Here is a 23,001-nt window from a genome sequence, read left to right as displayed (position 1 = left end):
GAAATTAATGAGATGATGCGTCGCATTTACCAACAAGTGCTATAAATAAGATACCAAAAATCTCAAAAACTTGAGCCAATCTGGCAAAACTGATGACATATTCAGAATCAGCACCCCAAAAATACCCCAAATTCATTAAAATATTTTGGACACCAGAAAAAAAAATTTTTTTCGTTGACCTGTGTTATTAATCTACTCTGCACTGTTTGCGGAATTGATGTGTTTTCCTGTTTAACTATGTAAAATTTCAATAAATATGATTTTGGAAAAAAAAAATGTATCTGCTTAAAAGATAATGCTATGATAAAACCATAGTATATAATGATAAATGTGCAATTATGCTACTCAAATACTGTAAATAGTGAAACAGCATTGTGCAGAAGGGAGGAGGATAAATTATCTAATTAGAGAGGGTATACATGACCTGGTTGCAGGAGGGCTCCCTGGACGCACGTTTCGCGTTAGCTTCTTCTTACTCCCTGTAAGAAGAAGCTAACGCGAAACGTGCGTCCAGGGAGCCCTCCTGCAACCAGGTCATGTATACCCTCTTGTCACGGGGTCCTTCTCCGATACCACACAATCAACAGAGCGAGGGAAGGGTGAACAATCCCAAGACCTTTATTACAGGCAAAATTAGAAGGTCCATAAACAATCCACCACACTGAGGATACAATAGTCCAGAACAAGAATGCAGTCCAGTAACAGGATAAAATGTCCAGGGAGACGAGATTCCAAAACTCTAGCACCAGAGGATAAAATGGGTCCTTCTCTCTGGGGTGCAGCCTTCACTAAGCTCTCCACACAGGAGCTGACTTGTCCACCTCCTCTCCTCTCCACCCCCTTCCTTGTGTACAGCTTCTGTCCTCCCCAGCCCTCTCCTTATGTCCAGGGGTAGTCAGACAGGTTGAGGAGACAAAGGAGCCTTGGGGATTAAGGAAACACAGGGGGTCATCAAGAGACAGACACAGTCAGGCTACAGACGCACAAGGCAACAAGAAAAAAACTATGAAAATCAGTGAAACAGAAATATACACAAAATGATACCAACACAGCATATCACACCATCACACCTCTCTAATTAGAATATAATTTATCCTCCTCCTCCCTTCTGCACAATGCTGTTTCACTATTTATAGTATTTGAGTAGCATACTTGCACATTTATCATTATATACTATGATTTTATCATAGCATTATCTTTTAAGCAGATACATATACATAAATATATTTTGTTTGTGTCAGGAATACACTAAGACATTTTGAGCACTATTGCATTATATTAATTTGTTTATCTGTTATTTTTTGTAACTTATTTGAGGAGTGTACATACGCTGTTATGAGCTCTGTATAACAAAAATTATAGCTTTCATGAGAAAATAAATTTATCATCCTTATGGTTCATTTAAGTTTCTATAGTGTAATTTAGCATTAATGCTCATATATTATGGATATAATGTCCTGACATCTTATAGATGCTTTCTAGTTCAGTTTGAACATTAGGATTAATCCATTATTCACACATTGATTGGAAAATAACTGTTTTCATATCCATTGAACCATATAAGCACCAATTGTACCAGATAGTACTTTTTTGTATTAGTATTTATTTGTTCATGTTTTTCTCTTTTTTTATTTACTTTGATGATTAGCTCATTAATTGGGTATTACTGATCCTGTGTTTTCAGGTCCATTTGTGTGTCTACCCACTAAATTAATAGAATTAATTTTTACCAATTGTTTGTCAATAATGTTAATAAAGATTGAATTTTAAATTTATTTGGCATAAACTTCTTGTAATTTATAGGTTTAATCATTGCAACGGCGCCTCCACTGGAGGTGAGTATAGCGGTTTTTATTTTACAAGGGGGAAATGTGATTGAGAAGGGATTGTCCGAGTAGTGGACCACCTCTTTAAGCACATCCCCCTGGCAAAATGTGCTGTAGTTGGGTTCTGGTTGGATTTACCCAAAGACTGCAGGTAAACCTACATTTATCCTTATTCAGGGAGTTATAAGGCTTCATAAAAATTAAGTTCTTCTACTCTTAGCTTCAGTTCATTGTATTGATTATTTTCTATGCACATTTCTTGATTATCATTCTAAGTACAATCCTCACACGGTCACAATCGGAATATAGCAGCCATATGGCTAATTTATTACTGAACGCTATATTTTAGGTAAACTTGGAGACACATCAACCCCTATGTTCCCAAACCTTCTAAATAAACCAATTGATATGAATGTTAGGAGTTGGTATTCTGCTTCAGTAGAAGAAATTAGTCTGCGAGCATGAAAAACGCCCCAATAACAGCTGAATCAGAGGAGCGAGCACATCAGCTAACAAATGAGTAAAATTTAGGTAATTATTACACAAGACATAACGGATGGCAGAAACAGTAGGGGAGAAATATAAATGGGTTAAGTACTTATTTCCTAGAAACATTTAACTTTTATTTCCTTTTTTTAAGTTAAGATTCTAAACGTTATCAAATAAAAATTCTAAGTAATGTCAAAATTCCAGATAACAAGCAAGGATAGGAATCGTACAAAGCACCAAGGGGTGCTCAGCTTTAAAGGAACATGGACAAAAAAAACATTTTAAGAGCAAAGAAATATTTAAGGATTCGTCTAGTGCAATGCAGTCCAAAGCCATGATTAGGGTTGACCTAAACATTTTCTAGATTTCTCGAGGGCCGTTTAATCTTTCAATGTAACCAATGCTCTATGTTGCGTGATTGCAGCCCAGAGAAAAGCTCATTGACTTCTACGGTATTTTGTTTATTAATAGGACTTCTATTCATGATCTTTGGTATGAAGCCCTTCTAGATGTTCTTTACGACTGACATAACACTCAACCAGGATATTAAAGACCCCCTCGTAAAGTCAAAATCAACAGGAATTGCTTTGAACTCTTGATTTCATTACTCATTCAAGTTCCTTTACATAAGTATTTAAATAATATAATTTTTAGCTGAGCTGAGAAGACTGCCCAGATACGTAAAGAGTCCTTTTAGGGTTTTTTCGCATGTAGCAAATGGCACCATCTTTGTACAATGTGGCCAATTACCATCCATGTTTCATAATGGCTGCGATTTCGCAATGCATGTTTTTAATCATTACTTCTACAGATGAAACAAGTGTTCAACTTCTTAAACTGCACATATGTAGAGAACATGGAAAGAAAAGACAAGCTTGGGGTTCAAGCACATGGCAATGCTGAGTGCAGAGACTCTGAAAGCAAAGTCCCCTATGGGCTCAAATTATGAAGATCTAGGCACTACATTACACTGTACAAACAAAGCAGCCAATCAATGATTTGGGTGGGGTTGTGAACAGTTCAGCATTCAGACCATTGATTGGCTGCTTTCTTTGTAAAGTGTGCATAGGCATAAAGCTGCCAATCAGTGGTGAGGGTGGGGCTATACAGAGCTTGTGAATATGGAGGACTATCTGGCAGCAGGTACTAGTCCACAAGTGATAATTTCTGCTGATAAAACTGATTTTATCAAAATTGCACCAAGCAGCTCAGTAAGTGACACATCTCTGGAGTCAGGGTCTCTGCCCCTACACCATGCAGCTCTCAGATTGGGGTAGCAAATACCTGGTTATAAATTTCCTTTAAGTTCTTGAGCGCAAGGGAAGAAGCTGCACTTTGTCTAAAATTACCATCAGAGTTTCATGAAAGGGAATGTGTTTTGAGATATAGCGGCTCAGAGAGAATTACTGCCTCTCATTGAAAACTTACTTTCAAGGCAATTCTACATGGGAAAAATATGTAAAGTAGCTCATACAGCCAAACCAAAGACCTCACATAGACAGCACCATTTCAGGTTCTTCTCTTAAAAGTTGTCCACTACTTGGACAACTCCTTGTCATACCCACGCTTGGCCCCTATACCATAATCAAGCTTTTACTTTCCTCACCGTTCCCATGATGTCAGCACTTTGCCGCCCCCAGGACTCCCATGTGGTTGTTGTGGCACGTGAGCCCGGCGCCCAATCAGCGCTGGCGTCACGGTTCCCGCCTTTCATCGAATTGAACAAGGAAGTCAGAGATCAGCCGCAGCCCGGACTTCCTCTTCATGTGCAATTCGTCAAAGGCGGGAACCGTGACGCCAGCGCTGATTGGGCGCCGGGCTCACGTGCCACAACAACCGCTCGAGAGCCTTCGGACCACGAGTGCCAACACCACTGGAAAGGCGCTGGCACTGAAGGTGAGTATAGGCTTTTTAATTTTTGGGGGGCAAGCGTGGAGTATGACAACAAATTGTCCAAGCAGTGGACTACCCCTTTTTTCACAGAGCAGGGTACTATTTAGCAGAATGAGATGCCGTCGATGCGGCTCAGAATTAATACTAGCCCTCATTAAGGAGACCCAAGTCACTATGGAGTCTTCTTTTGCAGGCAGTGCACCATGAGAAATCAATTGCATCTCTGTAGATGGCAAGAACAGGCATGTACATGTGTCTGTAGATTTATTTTGTTCACATGGTTCTTGTGGTATAATCATGTACTGTTTATTGCATGCAGATTATCATGCTTCCTGGGAAAATAATGTATCTTACTTATGCAGTGGCATAAAATGCACAATAAAATGACAGTCAGTGATGAAAATAAACCCTTCCCATCATAACCCGCCTGGCATCAGTGATACGTGATATGATAATCTTGTGATTTATTAAATTTGAGCAGAATGGAAACCTGTCCTAGTTGTCAGTGGGGGACAGTAATGGTGTCATGATAAGCCATCATTTTCTATGTGTCATGCTCACACATCTGCAAATTATCTGTCTTGCATATTCAGGGCTATAATCTAGACCTCCTGTATAAATGAGGATGGTACAAGCTCTAATTTCAGGAAAAATGTAACTTGCATGTATACAGTAGCATGCAATGTTTCATTTCAGTCAATAGACATAAATATGAATAACCTACCAAGAGAAGTGAAGAACCACAGAAAGAGAAACATTTTTTTTTATTAAGGTATAATTTTATTAGTACATATACAGTAAGTTAAAAACACTTTAAAATAGTGGGGTGGGGGGCTATGCACAGAAGAAAGTTTCAGATAATATGGATAAGGAATGGGTATAGTATAAATAATGGTCTTGTATTCTCTAAAAGTGTATACTGGTCTGTATATAGAAAATGTAGGAAAAAAAAAATAATTTTAGTTTATAAAGGTGAGTGATAAATAAGTTATAAAATACATAAATAGGTAGTGAAGTATAGTGAAAAAGAACATTGGTTGTATCAAATAACAGCCATACCATAAAGAAGGAGAACAACATATGTGAGGAAAGCTCAAGACTCTGACATACGTTTCGCTCGGTGGCTTTCTCAAATAGTGGAATGGGAAAAGGGTATGTGGGCATTATAAACTACTCATCCAATGGTAACAAAGCACCCAGTAAACACAGCCGTTTTAATTTCATTCATGTTTCCACTGCCAATCATTATGCTACATGTTTATCACATGACTGCGTTCCACACTATAGAGCATATACTACTACTTCCTGCATTTAATCAATCCAAACTGATCTCTTTTGATACATACTCCTAACACCGTTTTTTAATTAAACAAAAAAAATACTGGGTGCTTTGTTGCCATTGGATGACATGGTACTTATAATGTCTCTGTCCCATTTTAGTCCTTGAGAAAGCCACCGAGCGAAACATGCCAGAGTCTTGGTGTTTCCACTCATGTGTTGTTCTCTTTCTTTATGGCATGTCTGTTATTTGATACAAGCAAAGTTTTTTCACTATACTTAACTACTCATTTATGTATTTTATAACTTATCACTCACCTTTATATACTAAAACAATTTTTTCCTATATTTTCGATATACAGACCACTATACACTTTCAGAGAATATAACACCATTATTTATCCTATACCCATTCCTTAGACGTTTTATCATAAGCTTTCTTCTCTGCATAGCCGCCCAATATTTTAATGTGTTTTTAACTTGCATGTACTAATAAAATTATACATTTTAAAATATATATATTTATTTATCACTGGGTTTATTCACTTCTCTTGATAGATTACTCAGTGCTGTTTCTGTGTATATCCACCTATGCTGATGTGACATGATTTATTTTGTGGTGTATTTCTAAGACACATAAATATGCTTTCATATTTGTTGCAACTTGGGATTTTTAAAAATTTGAGGAAATGATATGCTGTTGAAAAGTTGAACATATAAAGTATGGATCTGTATGGTAACACAGCTCAGAACAGTGCATAGTGACTGTGAATGGGGAACAGCTTGCAATGCCATGTGCAGCCACTATGTGATGTATGGAGCAGTGACAACGGGCTCCTCCTGCTGAATAATATGCTGCCCACATATGGGATGACATTTTCAATGTGAGGGGTCCCCTTACGACTTGAAAATAGGGCAGTTCAGGTGATCACTCCTGACAGCATCACTACAGCTTTAAAGTCCAATGAAAGTGTGCTCAATACTAGGGAACACTGCCATTGGGATCTCCGCTTTGTGTACTACTGTTCTGATACGAACTATTTATATATGATGCTCCCAATGAACAATTCTTGTGCTGGAATTTTTAGAAGCATTTTGGAACATGGAAAGATCTTTATGTCGTTCATACCCTAGAACTCCACTTTCATGCTGTGATTTGTGTAGTCTCTCTTTACAGCTCTTTTGTTGATTTTCAGTATCTATTTTATGCTTCTTTATATGCATTGTAACACTGTAAACTGGATTTTCCGCATTTGTTGGCCATAGATATGGCAGACAATGCAGAACCTACTTATTCTAAAGGGTATTAGTGGACCATTTCCTATGTTATGAATTTTTGCATAGTTGCTAGGTTTCACAATTTCAACTTCTATCCAAAGACACGGTTTATTTAAGTGCTTACCCATACGCAACATTTGGAACTGAATGCAGCCCTATCTCGATTCTGTTATACGGCAATGTTGTTTGTTAGGCAATCCCTGCATGTGTTATGGCTGTTTAACAGTTGTGAAACATGCAGCCGCGGGGACTCAAACATATTATTCTAGCACGCCCTAGATACTGTAACATCTGAGCATGCTCAGATAACACATCATCAGAGCATGTTCGTTCATCACTAGTTAGGAAGTCTCATTCTGTTCCAATGCTGCCTATGCGTCTTTAAAATGAGGAATTCTTTAAAAAAAAGCAAAAAAAAACCTTCCTTCTCAACCCCCAATGGGGGTGGTCTTTTTTTGTCCTTCCTCATTATCGGGTCCTCTACCAGAGGCCTGGGAGTTTGAGGGTTCTGCGCAGGACTTAGTTGTTCCCAGCATTGCGCTTTTCTGGACAGAAGGTTCAGATGTTGCTCCTGGGATCTGTTGTAGCCATTCTTGCAACTTAGGGGTCACTGCTCCAAGTGCTCCTATCACCATTGGAATCACTGTTGCCTTCACCTTCCACATCTTCTCCAGTTCTCCTTTGAGGCCCTGGTATTTCTCCAGCTTCTCATATTCCTTCTTTCTGATGTTGCTGTCACTTGGCACTGCCACATCTATTATCATTGCTGTCTTCTGATCCTTGTCTACTATGACAATGTCTGGTTGGTTAGCCAACACCTGCTTATCTGTCTGGATCTTGAAGTTCCACAGGATTTTAACCCTTTCATTCTCCACCACTTTCTCTGGGGTCTCCCACCTGGACTTAGGGGGACTTGATCCATATGCTGTGCAGATGTTCCTGAATACAATGCCCGCTACTTGGTTGTGGTGTTCGATATACGGTGTTCCTGCTTGCATTTTGCATCCTGCCACTTTGTGTTCGACCGTTTCTGAGGTTTCTTTGCATAGTCTGCACCTTGGGTCTTGAAGTGTGTGATATATTCCTGTTTCTATGGATCTGGTACTTAGTGCTTGCTTTGTGCCTCTATGATTAGTGCCTCTGTGCTGTTTCAGAGACCAGCTTTCTACAGCCATTGGTAGGATTTCTCCATTACAGCCACCTCCATTATTTGTCATTTGTTCATCTGATGCAGCGGCTTGTCTTGCTATGGTGCTTCATGTTCCTGTTCTTCCTTCCAGATCTGTTGTTGCTGCCTTAGGCTTTCTCTCAACATCTTTTGAGGCCATTTTTCTGATGTTTTCCTGGATACTCCTTGTTTCACCCGTGATGGTGGCTTGGATGCTTATCAAGCCTTGAACACCCTCCTTTTTGTTGGTATTCAATCTTTTGGTGCTAGACTTAAGGTGGAGACCTCCATGCATTGTGAGGAGCTTTCGTGTCTTCACATCTGCAGCTTCCATATCTTCTTTTGGCCAGCACTCTATGCCAGCAAAGTATCTGATAACTGGCAGGGCATATGTATTGATGTCGCAGATTTTATTCTTCCCATTGAGCTGGCTCTTCAGGACCTGTCTTACTGTCATGTCCCATGATTTAGAATCATACAGACAGTACTGCATTTAATCATATTGTTGTTTTCATTGCTGTATATAGATCTGTCCCTTTTAGAGGTTTTCTCCTCCCCCCTTGCATGTGACTCTCATTTCTGTAACCCCTCCCTTCTTCTCCATCTTTGAGTCTTTCTCCATCTTGGAGACACATGTTTATACAGCTCTGTACAAGGAAAGTCTCTTTTTACCTACTGTAACTGTGCATTATGCAAGGATTCAGCTGAGAATAAACCTTCTACTGGACCTTCAAACGTGCTCTTTCCAGTCGAGTTTAAGTTATCTGTGGATATCACTAAATGTGAGTAATGGTAAACAGAGCGCCCAACATTTAGTTTAGCCATGGAAGCAGAATACTTCAGAATACTTACCTTTTGATGGTATTTGGATGTTTCTGCTTTCCTTCCCTCCAAACCATGATTACCCTATCCCAGTGGAATGCTGAGGTACTTGTAGCATGTCTGTCCATCTGCTATGTGCCCTGCTGGTAATTCTACTCCATCAATCTAGACTACTTTGCCTCTCTATTACCAACTGGCCACACTTCTCCAGTCTGAAGGACATCCTGATGTCTTCGTTGTAGATCCTTGTCAGGTGGATCAGTGAATTGATGTCTTCTTCGTTTTTCGCATACAGCTTAATGTCAACCATGTAGATGAGGTGGCTGGTTGCGCTTCCACTCTTGAACTTGTATCCATAGCCAGACTCTGTAATTATCTGACTGAGGGGGTTCAAGCCTATACAGAACAGCAATGGGGACAGTGCATCACCTTGCTATATGCCGCATTTGATGGTCACTTGTGCTAGTTGTCTTGAGTAGACTTCCAATGTTGTTCTTCATAGGCCCATTTCGTTTCTGAGGAAGGTTCTTAATTTCCTGTTGACATTGTAAAGAGCCAAGTATTCACAGATCCATAGGTGTAGCATTGAGTTATAGGCTTTACTGTAGTCAATCCAGGCTGTGCCGAGATTGGTCTACCTGGATCTTGAGTCTTGAGCGACTGCTCTATCTACTAGGAGCTGGTGCTTAGAGCCTCTGGTGTCGGTCCCAATTCCTTTCTGAGCTGGATACATGTACTCATGTACTGGTTCATATGGTTCTGTAGCTTGGTGGCTATGATGTTTGACTGGAGTTTCCATGTTGTTGTAAGGCAGGTTCTTCTATGTGTTAGCCAAGCTGGGTGGTGGCCTGCTTCTAGCAGGTGGTTCATCTGCTTTGCCATGCGTTCATGTACCTCTGTTAATTTCTTTAGCTGGTAGGTGTGGATCATGTCTATGCTAGGTGCTGTCCAGCTCTTCATATTCTTGACCCACTGTTGGATGTCTGCTTCTGTAATGGTGACTGGTTCTTGCTCTAGGTGGTTGCTGTGTTTTATTCTAAGATCTTGCAGCCACATTGCACTGGTGTTGTGTATTTTTTCCCTTCACCTGTATGTGCTGTGAGCAGTCGCTAGGGCTTCATTTGGGGTCAGGCCTTTGTACTAGTCCAGCTTGGTCTTATTCTTGATCTTTATATCCTTCTGCATTTCTGTTAGTTGGCTGACTTCCCGTCGTGTCACCTTGATCTTTGTCTCTATTCTTCTTTTCCAAAGGACACGTACTTCTGTGTTCTTGCTGGTTGTATAACCAAGCATTTCCATGATTGCAGAGGTAGTAGCATAGATCAGTTTATTAGTTTGAGTTATGGTGGTAGGTATTGATGAAAGTGCTCTATTGGCATCTTCTAGCATACTGTCAGGTGGTGTTTCTTTGCTGAGTCTCGGCAGTCGATCTCTGGTATTGATGGGTATTTCGTTTAAGATCTTCTGTTTGACTTCAGCTGCAGTGCTCTCTAGTTGCAGGGTTCGATAGTGATTTTCAGGGGGTTGCATATGGTGTTCTTCCAGGTCATGTGGAGTGGATCTGCAGTGCAGTTGATCCATCTCAAGTTGTGATAATAGCTTTCTCTTTATGACATTGAAACATTGGGTGACTAGTTGTTTCTCAGTCAGTGGTCATGCAGGTCTTGTATCCATTCAGAGTTTCCTCGTGCGCTTCATATATCCTCTCTCATTTGGTCTGCTGTTATAGTAGCATTTCATCAGATCTAAGTACTCCTGCCTTGTTCATGTATGGTTTGTTCCAGTATCCCATTTATCATCAGATTGTCCTGGTTCCTCAACATCTGACGCGGACCTTGCTAATCCGGGTGAAGTCTAGCACCCAAAGATTGTATACCAACAGAAAGGAGGGTGGTCGAAGCTTGATAAGCATCCAAGCCACCCTCACGGATGAAACAAGGAGTATCCAGGAATACATCAGAAAAATAGCACCAAAAGAGGAGATGCTGAGAGAAAGCGTAAGGTAGCAACAACAACAGATCTGGAAGGAAGAACAGGAACATGAAGCGCCATGGAAAGACAAGCCGCTGCATGGGATGTACCATCGACAGATAATGGAGGTGGCTGACATGGAGAAATCCTACCTATGGCTGGAGAAAGCTGGACTCAGAGACAGCACAAAGGCACTAATCATAGCAGCACAAGAGCAAGCACTAAGTACCAGATGCATAGAAGCAGGAATCTATCACACAAGACCCAAGGTGCAGACTATGCAAAGAAACCTCAGAAACAGTCCAACACATAGTGGCAGGATGCAAAATGCAAGCAGGAACAAAGTATACTTAACCGCAACAACCAAGTAGTTGGAATTGTATACAGGAACATCTGCACAACATTCGGGCTAAGTCCCCCTAAGTTCAGGTGGGAGACACCAGAGAAAGTGGTGGAAAATAAGAGGGCTAAAATCCTGTGGGGCTTCAATATCCAGACTGATAAGCAGGTGTTGGAACCAACCAGACATTGTGATAGTAGACAAGAATCAGAAGACAGCAATGATATGGCAGTGCCAAGTGACAGCAACACCAGAAAGAAGGAATATGAGAAGCTGGAGAAATACCAGGGCCTCAAAGGAGAACTGGAGAAGATGTGGAAGGTGAAGGCAACAATGATTCCAGTGGTAATAGGAGCACTTGGAGCAGTGACCCCTAAGTTGGGAAAATGACTACAACAGATCCCAGGAGCAACATCTGAACTCTCTGTCCAGAAAAGCATAATGCTGGGAACAACTAAGATCCTGCGCAGAACCTTCAAACTCCCAGGCCTGTGGTAGAGGATCCGAGAATGAGAAAGGACAAAAAAGACCACCCTCATTGGGTGTGAGAAGGAAGTTTTTTTACACAAATACACACACACCCCTTTGGGGCATTTTTTTTCTTGAATGGATGTATTTTTATTTTTTTTTAGTTAAAACCATTTTTGCAATAGGGTGTCATTAAACATTTTAAATAGCTGGATTTCTACAGCCTCTATTTATTATAGTACATAGCACTCTGCAATCAGTGGTGCATGTTGAATCTACCATGCAGTCTGTTCTGTCCTGTGATACATGGAGGCTGTAGTAGCCAAACTAACTAAAATCGTTAATGGAACCATATTTTAAAAATACTTTGTGCTCTGGGGTCTGCTTTGGCTTGCCATCCACATATAACTAAGTTTTACAATAAGAAAGGACCACCTATTCCAGAGACACATCGCATAAGTGACAATATTGGTGACAAACACTTATGCAGATAATGAAATATGGCCTGCAATTTAAGCAGATTTTTAACAATTTTCAAGAGGATATTTCACTAGGTTAAAAGTGTCCACTTTTTTATCTTATTTTATTCCCGCTGCTCCACTGAGTGTTCCAATTATTTATTTTTTTAAAATCTGTAATACGGTCCCAGAGATATTGGCCTCTTTATTTAGTAATAATTTTTATGGTCTTTACCATGGAGGAGTGGCTCACAGGACTCCATGGGGGCGTGTCTTCAGGCAGCTCTGCATAATTTCCCTTCTTTGTAAAGATCATAGCAATCAGCACTAAATAAAGGGCCTATACCGCTAGAACTGTATGGCGCATTTCAAGAAAACAAAAAAAAACATACTCAAGGGAGCAGCGGGAATAAAAGAAGAGCAACAATTGGCCAATTTTGAGCTGGTGACAGCATTTAATGTAATGCTAAGGCAGAAAGTGCAAATCAGAGATGTGTTCCTTCCATCCCTTGGATGCCATCCCTAGTCACCTCTTTTAGGATATTTCATTAGCCTTCCTTTTATTATGATGACTATTGGACTATACCTGGTGTAAGGAAACCTATATTTTACTGTCAGCTCTAGAAATTTAATGGATGGGAATAAGAATTTAGGGATAACTATCACATGTGTATGAGAGGCAATTCTGAAAATGACATCAAGTTTTACATTTACCACTTAAAATAACTGAATGTGATTCCACAAACAAGAGAGGTAAATAAGAGATGTGGTAATCTAGTGTATGAGAATCCTAAGTATATTATATTCCGAGGACCCCCCCAGAGCTGCAGCTGTCAGACCCACTCATTCTGCATACATTTGTCACTATTTAACGGTCTATAGATGTCTCGTTCCCGACTGCTCCATCATCTGCTATAAAACTGCGGTATAACAATTTCAATTAATTGTAGCACAGTCAGATAAATGTCTCTCTTCTTGTTCATGCTTCACGCACCCGGTTACTGATCTAGACAGGACCCACATGTCACAAGTAAATACTGCACATGTCCTAGGAGAAAATAAGGAATTAATTGGCAGCAACTCTGGCCAAGGAAATTTGATCTGAAATTCTACAACCCAGTCAATGTACGTACGCCTTGCATTCAGGATTTAGAATTTCCTTTTTATTTGGCAGCTGAGCGAAATGCTAAAATGATTAACCAAAGCTGTAAATTCATCAGCTGGAACATGCTACTGTGTATTTGCTTGAAGAGATCTACCCTAAGCAATTGTATTTTCCGGATAATAACAAATTACAGTGTTTTATACTTAAAGGGCTTGCCTCATCTCAACACCTCTTTTTTACATGTATTTGGGGTCATGCAGACATCAGTGCAACATGGTCCAAGCATGGACCGCAATGCACAGGTTGACCGCGGCTCTCTCGACCTGAGCATGACCGCTTCATATATTTCTATGGGGATGTCACGCTCTGGTCAGAAGACCAGCAGCCAGTCCGGCATTGTGATCCATGCTCAGACTGTGTTGCATAAGCCCTTTTACAGAGGACATATATAGATGTCATATAGAAAGTTACTCACTCAGGACCTCTGCTATGGGATGGGCTAGCAGCAGATTGTCAGGCAGCGGAAGCGTGTCCCTCGTGCTTCCCGGCATATTCCGCACCCCAGCGGGTTGTCTTTTGCTGCTCTCTGGTTGCTAGGTATGGGTTGTCTCATGAGGGGCGGGTGCCTGCTGTGACCGTATAGTCCATTCCAAGGGACCTGCCTCAGGGAATGGTGTGGTTGGAAGGCAGGATGCAGTCATTACCAGCACTGACACTATTCACCTATTGCCAGGAGACATAGGACACTGTGTCTCCTGGTTTAGTTGTGTCGTAGGAGGTTCCTTTCTCTCCGTCCTCTTCGTTTCATTCTCTGTCTGTCTGGGCAGACGATGGAGATTGGATGTTACCTCAGGGGTGTCAAGTGATTCAAGAGAGGGATATTTAAACCCGCTATAATCTCGACTTCACTGCTGATTACTCAGTCAGTTTCACTTCAGTGATACAGTTGGTAGCTCTCTGGTGAGTGTTTCTTTGGATTGTCTCTGGATCTGGTGTATGGTGTCTTCTGATTCCTAAGTCCGGGATTTATGCTCCCCGACCTTCCAAGTTTGTTTGGTTCGTCTCTGCCTTACCGGTATAGTTTATCGGTGTGTTTGACCCAGTTATGGCCAGTGGACTCAGCCACCCTGCTATTGGCACCTGAGAAGGGTTCTGCAGCAGTCCCCCTCCCTTCAGTGGGAGTGTGTGGAGAGTACCCTGGCCCTCAAGGGTGTGTATTAGTGTGATGGCTCACGCCACGTGTGTCTGGGCTTCAGTCCAGTCATCTCACCACTACTCGAGTATTACGCAGCTCTTGTAAACCTAGTTAATCCCTTTATTGCATGAAAACCTATTCATTTAGAAATGTAACATGTAATATATAATATAATATAATATAGTTTCCCGTATGGTTGCTGCTAGAGGGGAAATGAGCAACTTTGGTGACTTTGATATTAAAATGGAATTTGTACATTTTTAAAGTGGACAGAAATCTAAAATAATCTAGTATCCTGTTTCTTACATTTAGTCTGTGTGGGGAAGGTGACTTGACGGACAGACTTGACTGGAAGTAGGAGGGGACGATTTGTACACTACAAACGGAGATTGGCAATAAGAGAAAGGTAACAGCAGGGAAAGAAAGAAAAGGGAGAGCAGTACCGAAATTTGACCACAAGATGGCAGGGGGGGGTGTATTTCAGGACTTAACATCAGCTTACGGCTATAGAAACTGCTTAGTCATGGGGGGTGGGGAGATAGGAACCCAGGAGGGGAATTCCCGGTGAGAGAGGGGATAAATATGACTGGTTGGGGTTCCAGGCAGGTTAGTCCCGGGAGGAGCTCAGCAGAGGAAGACTCAGGACAGAAGACGGAGAACGGTGAAGAGCTCGACCAGGGGACTGACAGGAGAAGACAGTCAGGGGGGTGGCCCTGACACGACGTACCGCAGGACAGACGAGGCCCTGGGGGTACCGATTGGACGACGACCTAGGGCAGGTGAAGCGCTGGCAGTAGATTTGTCTAGGACAGCCCCAGCGAAAGATCCGCGAGGGACGTTACTTCGACTGGAGGAAAGGTGCAGGTACCCGGGCCTGGAAACGAAGAGTTGTAAAGGAACTGCGGTGCATGGCTATGGTCGTCAGGAGGACAGCCAATAAACCCGGATCTGTTACATCTGAATTCTGCCTCCATCTCGTCTTTGCATCGTCCGGTCGTTGTAAGCAGTGGACCACCCCCCAATCCGGCCCCCTACCACATTTGGCGTAGTCCGCAGGATCGCTGCCGCTAATACATCTTCCGCGGCAGGCCTGCACCTGGAGAATCCAAAAGGACTTGGATTGCTCCACCTGTGGATTACAACTTTGAGACTTTGTTTCGGACCATTGGTTGTTATCAGAGGGTCCGGACCGGGAAAGAAACTTTGCAATATGGTGCCTGAGTGGAATACAAATTGAGACTGTGTTTGGAATCATCAGAGGAAAACCCGAAAAAGACTGTGCCTCTCCAGCGCTGGTGACCACCGGGCAGGAGGAGGTTGGCGCTGAATTGGACTACCCAGGGCAGCCGCTGGGGAACTATCTGGCCTGGAGGCTGGTCCTGCCGGACGGCGGGATGAAGAACAGCAGCAGACCTCTAATGACGGGACTGGGAGCTGCGGAGGAGCAGCGGAGATCAGCGACTCCCCGCACCGACCCCTGGGAGAACGGTGGAACGGCCTGGAAGGAGCTGTGGCGCCGGGGAAGGTGAGTGTTCCCCTGGCTTGGCCGGCGGCCCCACAGGCATGTCCCGTTCCCACACCCCATGCTCCTGAAGACTGCGGCCCCCGCAGGGCCGACCAGCGCCTTCATCGATGACCCCGAGCCGCCGCATCCGGCGGCACCCCGTCCTGCGTCGCCGGCATGGAGCAGACCAGCGGCCACCCCTGCCACACTTCACACCCCTGCGGCGGCCTGCCCATCAAGGTCCGCGGCTGCTCCGGCCTCACTCCGGATTGCGGCTTCGGCCAGGTCATCGGGCTCCGCCGCCTCTGCGGAGCCATCTGCCATCTATACTAGCAGGCCCCAGCTTTGCCGCTCCGCTTCTCATCGGTCAATGACCCCGGTCCCTCACCTGCGGTTGGAGCTGCAGGAGCTGGGGGCTGGATGGAGCGAAGCCACCACATCGACAGAGATGAGCGCGTCGACGCCACCACCGGTGGTGGACTACTGATTCCCAAGCAGAGAACTGGAGTGGAACGCGCGCCGTGGAACCACTTTCGGCCCCTTCTACCCCTTTTGACGCATCTCAGGAGGGAGATGACCCCTAAGCCCTGGGTAGTAAGAACACTCGGGGCTCAGGAACAGTCAAGACATCCCGGGAACCTCACGGCTGTGGGGTTCCCCTGCTGGACTGGCGCAACATCGGCCATCAGGAGATGGCCCGGACTGTCGGGATTTCGCTACACCGTTGTGCAGGCCCCAAGAGGACAGTTTGACGTCCAAGATAAGGGACATGTTTTAATGTTGATTGTTTGCTCCTGGCATAGCGGGGATATGGGAGAGGAAGTACTCATGTTAAAGGGAGGGGGAGTATTTATGTTCTGTTTTAAAATGTTATGTTGAAAGAAAAGGAAAAAAAGGAAAAAGAAAACGAAAAAACAAACAAGGGAAAAGGGGTTACTCCGGTTGAGTAGCTCCTATTGTTATTAAAGTAGTGGTAATTATATATAGAGTATGCTAAAAGTTGATTTAATGAGTAGTGTGTGTAACCAAAAAAAAAAATGTGTGTAACAGGTCCCGGGTACGAGGTAGATGTAACGAAGATGCCGACCATGACTCTTTTAAGTGAAGGACGAAGAGAGGAGAGATATCAAACCAGACAGTGGTCCGTCAGTCAGGTCCCCGACACCACGGACACCCCAAAGGACTGGCGGGCGCCAATGATGACCTGGTAGGCAAAAGGCCTCGGTCATGGCATTCCGGACAGCTGAAGGTAGTAGAAGGGGAGAGTAGTGGGAGGTACACGCTGTAGAGTAGTCCGGGTGGACCTCGCCAACCTGAAAGAAGTTGTCACGTGTCGTGCGCGCCGGCGGGTAGCAGTAGGCTGCTCAGAGCATGGCGCTCCCGGTTTGGTTTGGCCCCCATGGGCAGCGGGTTTGGCCCGATGACCAGTCCGACAACAGACTGTGGACAAGCTTTAGTACGACGTAGGTAGAGCGCGATTGTCGGGACGACAATGGACAAAGGAAAGGGCGTGTGGGGAAGGTGACTTGACGGACAGACTTGACTGGAAGTAGGAGGGGACGATTTGTGCACTACAGATGGAGATTGGCAATGAGATAAAGGTAACAGCAGGGAAAGACAGAAAAGGGAGTGCAGTACCAAAATTTGACCACAAGATGGCAGGGGGGAGTGTAGTTCAGGACTTAACATCAGCTTACAGCTATAGAAACTGCTTAGTCATGGGGGCGGGGAGATAGGAACCCAGGAGGGGAATTCCCGGTGAGAGAGGGGATAAATAGGACTGGTTGGGGTTCCAGGCAGGTTAGTCCCGGGAGGAGCTCAGCAGAGGAAGACTCAGAACAGAAGACGGAGAACGGTGAAGAGCTCGACCAGGGGACTGACAGGAGAAGACAGTCAGGGGGTGGCCCTGACACGACGTACCGCAGGACAGACGAGGCCCCGGGGGTACCGATTGGACAACGACCTTGGGCAGGTGAAGCACTGGCGGTAGATTGGTCTAGGACAGCCCCAGCGAAAGATCCGCGAGGGACGTTACTTCGACTGGAGGAAAGGTGCAGGTACCCGGGCCTGGAAACGGAGAGCTGTAAAGGAACTGCTGTGCATGGCTATGGTCGTCAGGAGGACGGCCAATAAACCCGGATCTGTTACAACTGAATTCTGCCTCCTTCTCGTCTTTGCATTGTCCGGTCGTGGTAAGCAGTGGACCACCCCCCAATCCGGCCCCCTACCACATCTGCACCAAATCATATACTCAATTGCAAATTCCTCACTCTTTACCCCCTCAATTAGCCAGAGCTGGGGTTGTCCAAACCAGGCATCGCCTTTTAAGGGACACTTTGCTTTTGCTGACATAATTGGTGAAGCAAAGTGCAATATTCATGTTTGAAGACTAAAGTGTTATGGGTGACATAAGGGTGCAGAGTGACATGCCTGACTTGCTAGTGTAAGGAGACTTGTGGGCTGTGCAAAACTGAAGACTAATGGCTAATTCAGACATCAGTGGTTTTAATGATATGCAAAAATACTATTTGAGTTTCATCCATGTTTTGATCAGTTTCACAACAGTTTCTTCAGCGTTTTATCAATGTTTATCGGATAAAAAACCCCTGAAAAACTGGAGATTTTTCAGGCTTCTCATATCAAGCTCGCCATAAATAACAGACATCCGAGTGCTGGCCGATACTTCTCACTGACTGATAAACTTGCATTGGCAAATTTGATCTGATATGTCACTCTGATTTTGAGCGGACCGCTCTGTCCGAGGAAAAAATTGGACACATGGATTACCCCACAGACTACCACAGGTTCTAGCGCTATCCATGAAAAACACAAATAGTAATCGTACGAGAAAAATGGACTTCTGAATAAGCCCTTGTCCATACATTTTGTGGAAACCAGACACTGTTTGTTGTAACTTGTTAGTCATTTATCAACAGAACTTTTTTCATCCCTAAGCCTGGCATCGTCACCTTTAAGAGCTTTTCAACTTTCCTAACATGAGAAAAGCATAGTAGGGGCCAAATAACTGACCCATATTATAATCTGCCATTGGGCAAGCTGGTTAACTTGGTGACTAAATTTAAGATCGGCAACCACAAAATGATATTGTAAAGTTTCCCATTACACCACATATTTTTTAAATTGCTAAGTTAAAAGAAATCTATTTGTTAAAAGACCTGGAAGGTCAGAAATAAAGACTCTTACCTTGATTCAACAGTAAAGCTTTTGAGACAGATAAAAAAATAAAAGAGAAACAAAAAATTAAAATGAGATCTAATGTCAATGCAAAAGAACAAACATAAAATGTAAGGATGGTGAGGTATAGTGAGGGCAAGCAAAGGGAGAAGGGGTAAAAAGCAAGCAAAGGGAGAAGGAGTAAAAAGCAGGCAGCCGCAATAATCCTTGATTAGTAACGTTAAAGGTTGGTCTTTGGTGAACTTGAGACGGATGTAAAAGTTTTGTAGACCATGATGGTATATAATGCCTTCCTGGGTTATATTCTCCCACCAAAGAAACAGTGTCACATTCTTGTTGGGGAAGAAGTGGTAAAGGATGGCTTCTGAAAAATAAAAGCTGGAATCTGACTGTTTGCTGTGGGCACCGGTTCATCGACATTTTTTTTCATAAATTTCCCCTATGGTGTCATTAGAGAGGATGCCAAGGGTTTTATGTCCACCAATAATCCGATTCTTTCAACAGAAGTATAGTAAATTCTTGCAATTAAATGACGGCACAACCACCACCTGCAAATTAACTCAGCCAATATCATTTTTGTTTTTCATTCTCCACTGACTGTTACACCTAGTCTTTCCTCTTTTGTTTGGCCTCTAGATGCTCTGTCTTTAATTTTCTGGTGCCCGTTTCTGCCTTTTCCTGGGGACTTAAATGACAGATGATATACGTAAGATCATAGGGAGTCTGATTACTGTCGGGATTCCAAATTTCTCTTGAGCAAGGGTGTCTTAAAGTCCCTAGTGTGAATGATGCTTTAGTTTGTTTTATAAACAACCATTGTCATCTATACTCCCTACAGACAGTTAATGGAGATGTGTTCATGCATGCTCACTAATGCTTCACTCGGGAGACTTTTGGCTCCTTATTCTCTGGATCCGGGGTGGTCTTAGCAGCCAGACTCCTAACAATCTTGAATATGTCATGTGTCCTGTGAATAGGAGATATTATTTGAGACAGCCATTTGAATTTATGACCTTAAAAACCTTTTACCAGCAGCATTTAACAGTACAAGTTCCTAGGCTCTTACTCTGGTAGTTATACTGAGAATCATTCACAGGGAAGGTACCAGGAAGGTACTACTCTCATCGCGAATAGCTATCTGCTTTAGGGAGACTCACAAGCAAAGTTTTCTAGTTAAAAAAGTATGCAAATTATCTCTCCATAAAAGAAGTATATAGTCTTTCTAGTTGTACTACCCAATATACAAAAGTAGTCCCTACACCTGATGGATCTCCACAAGGAGAAACAAGATCTTTAAGAGCTACATCAAATACATACACAGTTGTGCTCAAACATTTACATACTCCGGCAGAATTTTTGCTTTCTTGGCCTTTTTTCAGAGAATATGAATGATAACACCAAATCTTTTTCTCCACTCATGGTTAGTGGTTGGGTGAAGCCATTTATTGTCAGACTACTGTGTTTTCTCTTTTTACATGACAACCGAAAACATCCAAATTACCCTGATCAAAAGTTCACATACCCCATTTCTAAAAAAAAAACTATGTATTACCCCCTCCAACATCAATGACAGCTGGAAGTCTTTTGTGGTAGTTGTGGATGAGGTTCTTTCTTTTCTCAGATGGTAAAGCTGCACACTCTTCTTGGCAAAAAGCCTCCCATTCATGTAAATTCCTGGACTGTCTAGCATGACCTGCATGCTTGAGATCTCCCCAGAGTGGATATTGAGGTCAGGAGACTGAGATGGCCACTCCCGAACTTTCACTTTGTTCTGCCGTAGCCAATGACAGGTCGACTTGGCCTTGTGTTTTGGATCATTGTCATATTGGAAAGTCCAAGTATGTCCCATGCACAGCTTCCGGGGTGATGATTGCAAATTTACCTCCAACATTTGCTTATAACGTGCTGCATTCATCTTTCCTTCAACTTTGACCAAGTTTCCTGTGCCTTTGTAGCTCACACATCACCAAAACATCAGCAATCCACCTCCATGCTTTACAGTAGGAATGGTGTTCCTTTCATCATAGGCCTTGTTGACCTCTCTCCAATTGTATCTTTTATGGTTGTGGCCAAAAAGTTCAATTTTCATCTCATCTCTCCAAATTACCTTGTTCCAGAGGTTTTGAGGATTGTCTCTGTGCTGTTTTGCGTATTGTAGGCGAGATACTTTGTGGCATTTGTGCAGTAATGGCTTTCTTCTGGCGACTCGATCATGCAGCCCATTGTATTGTAGTGCCACCTTACTGTTCATCTTGATACAGCAACATCGCTAATTTTCAGAGAGTCCAGTATTTCAGCTGATGTTATTTGTGGGTTTTTCTTTGCATCCTGAACAATTTTTATGGAAGTTGTGGACGAAAGTTTCGTTGGTCTACCTGACCGTGGTTTTTGTTTTTACAGAGCCCCTGATTTTCCATTTGTTAATCACAGTTTTAATGCTGCTGACAGGCATTATCAATTCCTTGGATATCTTTTTGCATTAGTTTCCTGTTTTATACAATTCAACTACTTTTTCCCTTAGATCTGTTGACAATTCTTTTGCTTTCCCCATGACTCACAATCCAGAAACGTCACTGGCAGGATGAAAGATGCAAGAGTCTGTCTGGATTCCAAAAACTCGCTCATCTTTTGTGCACACACACTGATTATAAGCAAACAGGTCACACAGGTGAGGATGTTACCTTTAGTAGCCATTCAAACCCATTTGAGTCAACTTTGGTGCTTGTTATCAGGCCAAAATCACCAGGGTATGTGAACTTTTGGATGTTTTGAGTTGTCATTATGAGTTGATTTAAAAAGAGAAAACACAGTACATGACAATAAAATGGCTTCATGCAACCACTGACCATGAGTGGAGAAAAGGTTTGGTGTTATCATTCATGTTCTCTTAAAAATAGGCCAAGAAAGCAAAAATTCTGCAGGGGTATGTAAACGTTTGAGCATAACTGTATCATCCAGTGGCGCTGTCTACAAATGCGAGCCTCTGGTTTGAGTGATATCCCAAGTCATGTTCAAGGTACTTTAAAAGGTTAATGGATTACCTAGAGGTGGCAGTAGACAAATGGTTTCCTTTGTTCTGGAGGAAAGCAAATACCTAAAATCTTTACCATCTACATATCCTGCAAGGTCATACTATGTCATACTACTAAAAATTTCTATCCATTCAATAAGATTGGAAAATAATCAAAAAACATCTGTTTTCAGAAGATAGTCTGTGCACCCATTAAAAAAGTTTTCATTTTTCTTTAGTAATTACACACCGTTCTATAAAAGTCTTTGCATGGTGACAGCTACAGCTAAACAGCACTCAGGAGTAGAGTTGAGCGACTTTGGTCGGATCGGGTTTCATGAAACAAAATTTGTTTCAGATGAAACTGGTCCAACTAGGGCAAAAAAAAGTCGGAGTTTCGTCCGAAACCCGACCCCAATGCAAGTCAATGGGGATTAAAAGTCTCCTGAGTAGAGTTGAGCGACTTTGGTCGGATCGGGTTTCATGAAACAAAATTTGTTTCAGATGAAACTGGTCCGACTAGGGCAAAAAAGTCAGAGTTTCGTCCGAAACCCGACTCCAATGCAAGTCAATGGGGAATAAAAGTCGGCATTGAGCGGATGACATTCATCCACTCAATGCCGACTTTTAATCTCCATTGAGTTGCATTGGGGTCGGGTTTCGGATGAAACTCTGACTTTTTTGCCCTAGTCGGACCAGTTTCATCTGAAACAAATTTTGTTTCATGAAACCCGATCCGACCAAAGTCGCTCAACTCTACTCAGGAGACTTTTAATCCCCATTGACTTGCATTGGGGTCGGGTTTCGGACGAAACTCCGACTTTTTTTGCCCTAGTTGGACCAGTTTCATCTGAAACAAATTTTGTTTCATGAAACCCGATCCGACCAAAGTCGCTCAACTCTACTCAGGAGGTATGACCAGCACCCATGATTCACTGGTTCCTAATAGTCCTGGTTATGCTTTGAAACTCTTAAGTCTCCGCTGTGTCTAAGCATCAAGT

At 42.9% G+C, this 23,001-nt stretch overlaps 1 protein-coding gene across 3 annotated transcripts in view; it reads right to left on the bottom strand.

Moving 5' to 3' along the window:
* The window catches only part of SLC8A3 (solute carrier family 8 member A3), a 463,850-nt gene that overhangs the window by 19,707 nt on the left and 421,142 nt on the right, over positions 1-23,001 (bottom strand). For 2 of the 3 annotated variants that reach the window (XM_073554155.1, XM_073554156.1), the window contains one exon: positions 19,000-19,017. The exons of the other annotated variant lie outside the window; for it this stretch is intronic. In XM_073554155.1, coding sequence (XP_073410256.1) covers positions 19,000-19,017 — 18 coding nt within the window. The remainder of the gene's footprint in view (positions 1-18,999; positions 19,018-23,001) is intronic. 3 annotated transcript variants of the gene reach the window in all.

The sequence above is a fragment of the Dendrobates tinctorius genome, unplaced genomic scaffold, assembly GCF_039654945.1.
Source record: "Dendrobates tinctorius isolate UK_male_01 unplaced genomic scaffold, ASM3965494v1 ptg000208l, whole genome shotgun sequence".
In the NCBI taxonomy this organism is placed as follows: domain Eukaryota; kingdom Metazoa; phylum Chordata; class Amphibia; order Anura; family Dendrobatidae; genus Dendrobates; species Dendrobates tinctorius.
Note: the sequence above shows the minus strand (reverse complement) of the source record. Positions and strands in the feature narration are given on the sequence as shown.